At 45.2% G+C, this 5,005-nt stretch overlaps 1 protein-coding gene across 1 annotated transcript; it reads right to left on the bottom strand.

Moving 5' to 3' along the window:
- Positions 1-2,528: 2,528 nt before the first annotated feature.
- On the bottom strand, positions 2,529-4,479 carry LOC121581984 (homeobox protein SIX3-like). The gene is made up of 4 exons (XM_041897460.2): positions 4,297-4,479; positions 3,847-4,218; positions 3,445-3,608; positions 2,529-3,161 (listed from the first exon to the last, which is right to left on the bottom strand). Exons 1-4 carry the CDS (start codon positions 4,423-4,425, stop codon positions 3,029-3,031), a joined length of 798 nt encoding a protein of 265 aa, XP_041753394.1. The 5' UTR covers positions 4,426-4,479; the 3' UTR covers positions 2,529-3,028.
- Between the last annotated feature and the right edge of the window lie 526 nt (positions 4,480-5,005).

The raw sequence follows: 5,005 nt of genomic DNA on the forward strand, positions 1-5,005 counted from the left end.
GTTCTCCCCACTGTACATATAAACTCAGCAACAACAAAAAAACGTCCCTTTCTCAGGACCCTGTCTTTCAAAGATAATTCGTAAAAATCAAAATAACTTCACAGATCTTCATTGTAAAGAGTTTAAACACTGTTTCCCATGCTTGTTCAATGAACCATAAACAATTAATGAACATGCACCTGTAACAGGGTTGGTTATGTTTCCACTTGCCTCTAAAGAAATGTGTATTTAATGTTCAAGCATTCTTATTGGTTGGTTCAACTCTGATGACAATAAGGCGTTTTGTGATTGGCCCCGCTTGCAGCTAGGGGGAGATCGTGAACGTCAGGTCTTCCCAGTATGATAATGTGATGCAAGGGGTAGGTCATGTTCTGAATACTGTTATATATTTTACAATGTGTGCAAGGTTGCTGTACGTTACTGATTCATACATGTGTGGGTATATGGTACCTGTTAGGGATTGAGGGGCTTTCTGGGATGTGCTTTGGCATATGATTGCTGTAGATAAGTGTGTTAGCTAGCATACACCGACGTAATGGTCACATGAGCCCACTGCTAACACAGTTGCCTTCATGTTACAGATTTTGCCATCGACAGCCATCAATATCGTTAAGCTCTGCACAACTAACGTGCTGTTTCAAATTTAACAACAGGTATTTACACATGTTATATTTTGTATTGTATTTTTGTATTTTGTTCGCCCAGTATGAAAATGTGATGCAAGGGATTTTGCCATCGACAGCCATCAATATCGTTAAACTCTGCACAACTAACGTGCTGTTTCCCATTTAACAACAGAAATAAATTATGCTCAACTGGGACCACTGGCTGATGTGATTTATTAAGAGAAAACACAACGCAAGGAGAGTACGATATACATCTATTACACACCATTGGAACGTCGTTAAGACACTAACTGCTTACATTTAAATTTTTTACATTTTAGTCATTTAGCAGACGCTCTTATCCAGAGCGACTTACAGGAGCAATTAGGGTTAAGTGCCATGCTCAAGGGCACATCGACAGATTTTTCACCTAGTCGGCTCAGGGATTAGAACCAGCGACCTTTCGGTTACTGGCACAACGCTCTTACCCACTAAGCTACCTGCCGCCCCAGGTAGCTTACAGATGGTAGGCAATGAAGGTCACAGTTATGAAAACTTAGGACACTAAAGAGGCCTTTCTACTGACTCTGAAAAACACCAAAAGAAAGATGCCCAGGGTCCCTGCTCATCTGCGTGAATGTGCCTTAGGCATGCTGAAAGGCATAAGGACTGCAGATGTGGCCAGGGCAATAAATTGCAATGTCCGTACTGTGAGACGCCTAAGACAGCGCTACAGGGAGACAGGACAGACAGCTGATCGTCCTCGCAGTGGCAGACCACGTGTAACAACACCTGCACAGGATCGGTACATCCAAACTTCACACCTGCGGGACAGGTACAGGATGGCAACAACAACTGCCCGAGTTACACCAGGAACGCACAATCCCTCCATCAGTGCTCAGACTGTCTGCAATAGGCTGAGAGAGGCTGGACTGAGGGCTTGTAGGCCTGTTGTAAGGCAGGTCCTCACCAGACATCACCGGCAACAACCATGCCTATGGGCACAAACTCACCGTCGCTGGACCAGACAGGACTGGCAAAAAGTGCTCTTCACTGACGAGTCGCGGTTTTGTCTCACCAGGGGTGATGGTCGGATTCTCGTTTATCGTCGAAGGAATGAGCATTACACCGAGGCCTGTACTCTGGAGCGGGATCGATTTGGAGGTGGAGGGTCCGTCATGGTCTGGGGCAGTGTGTCACAGCATCATCGGACTGAGCTTGTTGTCATTGCAGGCAATCTTTGTTCAGGGACACATTATTCAATTTCTGTTAGTCATATGTCTGTGGAACTTGTTCAGTTTATGTCTTAGTTGTTTAATATTGTTATGTTCATACACATATTTACACGTTAAGTTTGCTGAAAATAAACGCAGTTGACAGTGAGAGGACGTTTCTTTTTTTGCTGAGTTTATATTTATATACCGGACTCTGACATTGCTTGTATTGATAGGGAAAGAGGATACCTAGTCAGTTGCACAACTGAATGCATTCAACCGAAATGTGTCTTATGCATTTAACCCAACCCCTCTGTTTTGTATTGTTAGGTATTACTGCACTGTTGGCGCTAGGAACATAAGCATTTCGCTACACCCGCGATAATATCTGCAAAATATGTGTACGCGACCAATAAATATGTATTTGACTTGTGTAAAAGACCAAGAACATGCTACTGGAGCCATGCAAATAGGTAATTGGCTCTGCATTCTACAGTCTATTGTCTCCATCTCGTGGCCTCAAGGAGGAAGTGCGTCTGCCAGAATAATGACATCTCATTGTAGCCACCAGAATGCGCTGTTTCCCATGACTTGATGCCAGTTTATGTTCACGCAGTGATTAAATAACACCTCATAGCAAAAAGCAGTCCGATTCCGTGTATGACAACGCTTTATGCTTTGTAGAACAACGACCAACTCAAGCCAATAATAAATTAACAATTATATCAACTTAATTTATTTTTTATAAAGTACGTATTTGTAAATTATAAACGAACAAATAGGCCTTTACAGCGCTTCAAAGGACCTTCAGTCAATTTTCCTGACATCAGGTGAATAATTTATTTTCAGAGAGACAGACAGACAGACAGACATACAGGGAAGGTGCACTAGACACCATGACTGTTAGAAAAGCATCAGAAGAGACAGAGAAAGCGAAATAAAGAGATGGATGTTCTGCACATTGTAAATATCATGTAGGCCTGTTTCAAACAGCAAACTCTTATAACATAACAAAAATAAAGAAAGAAATATGTCCATTGCGTGCTGTTGGAGATGTGGCTTCAGTGCATCCTGATGCAAACGTGGCCAGGTGAAATATAACCTAGCTTGTTGGCCAAAAATGGTAATACAATCTAAAAAAATATCCGGAATTCTCCGTGATTTCCCGGCCCCTTAGTAGCATGCAACCCGTTATCAGTGGGCTGAGTTTCAGATGTCAAAGTCTGAGTCGCTGTCCATTACCGAGAGGATCATCTCCGGGCTGCATGCACTTCTGGTGGGGCTGCATTCTTTCCTGGCCAGAGCGAGCATGGCACCTGGTCGCATACCGTGGTGCGCAAGCCTGGGAAATAACACAACAATAGTTTTATTACCCATGACATCACCAGTACACCACCCAAATGTTTATAGACCTAGACACAAACTTAGTGCAATTGTTGCAAAAGAGGTAAAAGTAATCCTAGATGTTTATCCAAAACTCATGTAAAATCCAAAGCTTTCCATTTGGGTTTACTTTGCAGAATCAGATTTCCCGTCTATTTTCATACATTAGCCTACATGGAATTCTCCCTGAACAGAAGTTGTGGGTTATGATATAATCACGTTTATTTATTTATTGTATTAACCTGTTCTTGTTGGCGGCCGCGCGGTCTCTCTGTCTCCGGTTCTTGAACCAGTTCCCGACCTGTGTTGGAGTGAGCCCGGTGGCGCGCGCCAGCTCCCGTTTCCTCGCGGGGTCTGGGTAGGGGTCCTGGAGGTATCGTTCCCTCAGCAGGCCCCGCGTCCGCTCCTGGAAATTATCATCGTTATCATCATCAACATCATCATCATCATCATCACTGTCATTATCATAAACTGTAGGTTATTTATGGAAGAAAAAAAAAATGTAATCCAAACAACAGGTAAATACATCGAAATGAAATGTAGGCTATCCATAGCAATTAAAGTGTAGAATTGGGCTACAGCTCCAGAATAGCCATAGCCTGGTGAATATTAAACACCAATAATCACCAATAAAACGAACAAACCTTGAAGCAGTGTGTCTTCGTCTCACCGTCCCAGATGGTTCTTGGTAAAGGGAATTTCTTCCTGATACGGTACTTGTCCACCGGGCCCAGCGACCGCCCGCGCAGCCTCTCAGCCTCCCGGTAGTGTGCCTCGAGCCACATGGCCTGTAGTTTAACGTGCGAGGCGCGGCGCGTAAAGCTGTGGTTCTCCAGGATGCAGTAGAGTTCGCGGTAGTTCCCGGTGTGAAAGGCGACCACGGCACGCGCCCTCCGGACGGACTCATGCTCGGCGATGAAGCACGCGCCACCTGGGGCCACCGGCAGGGACCACAGGAACCGCGCGAGCCGCTCGACATCCCCGGTCTCCTCCAGAGTCTCACACACACCGGCCACCTGACAAGAACAACAACAACTGTCATCTCCAGAAGTAAGACATACACCCACCACAAACAAATAAAAACACACACACACCTGCGCTGCAGAGAAGCGGAGCCCAGGGAGAGCAGAGGCAGATGCGCATGCGGGGGGCTCCTCCAGTAACAGCATGCGGGACAGGAGGAGATGGGCAGGAAAGAGCTCTAGCTGCGATCTGAACACCATCGGGTCAACGAAGAGGAGAGAAGAAGAATATAGAAGAAAATGACAACTGTCTATTACGAGCTCCGTTATGAGCTCGACAGTCTGGTGGAGTCCTTCTATAGCTCACCTGATGGGCGGGGTGGGACCCTAGGTCTGCATCTCCATTGGGTGCCCTGCTGGAGGAGGCGGGGCAGCAATGCCAATCATAGCCTAGCAAGCGACTGACTATGTCATTTGAAGAAAAACTTTCAGAATGACCGAGATGCTGACAGGATACGGGCAGGTTGACGTTTATCGGGATGAGTCTTGTCCTTGATGCAGAACTGAGCGATTTCCGCTAGATGGGCCAGCTGCAAAGTCAAAATTGGCTATATTGTAAATCGTTTTTGGTCTTCAGTTAAGGTTAGGGTTAGGCATTAGGGTTAGCAGTGTGGTTAACGTTATGTTTAGGCTTAAAATCTGATTTTATGACTTTGTGGCTGTGCCAGCTAGTGACCAGTCTGCAGAGCTGCCTCGAGAACAAGTACAATATGGTCGGGAGACAACTCAGTCTTCATCTTTTGTGTCTTCTTAATATTTGCCTTGAAAAACCTTCATTAAT

This window comes from Coregonus clupeaformis, chromosome 1, assembly GCF_020615455.1.
Source record: "Coregonus clupeaformis isolate EN_2021a chromosome 1, ASM2061545v1, whole genome shotgun sequence".
NCBI lineage: Eukaryota > Metazoa > Chordata > Actinopteri > Salmoniformes > Salmonidae > Coregonus > Coregonus clupeaformis.

What these genes read in the sequence shown, in the direction of transcription:
- LOC121581984 (XM_041897460.2), bottom strand. Translation starts at nt 4,425, where the DNA reads ATGGTGTTCAGATCGCAGCTAGAGCTCTTTCCTGCCCATCTCCTCCTG. An exon ending in TCCGCTTCTCTGCAGCGCAG is followed by an intron (nt 4,219 to 4,296) that starts GTGTGTGTGTGT and finishes TGTTCTTGTCAG; the next exon opens with GTGGCCGGTGTGTGTGAGAC. An exon ending in CGAAGACACACTGCTTCAAG is followed by an intron (nt 3,609 to 3,846) that starts GTTTGTTCGTTT and finishes GATAATTTCCAG; the next exon opens with GAGCGGACGCGGGGCCTGCT.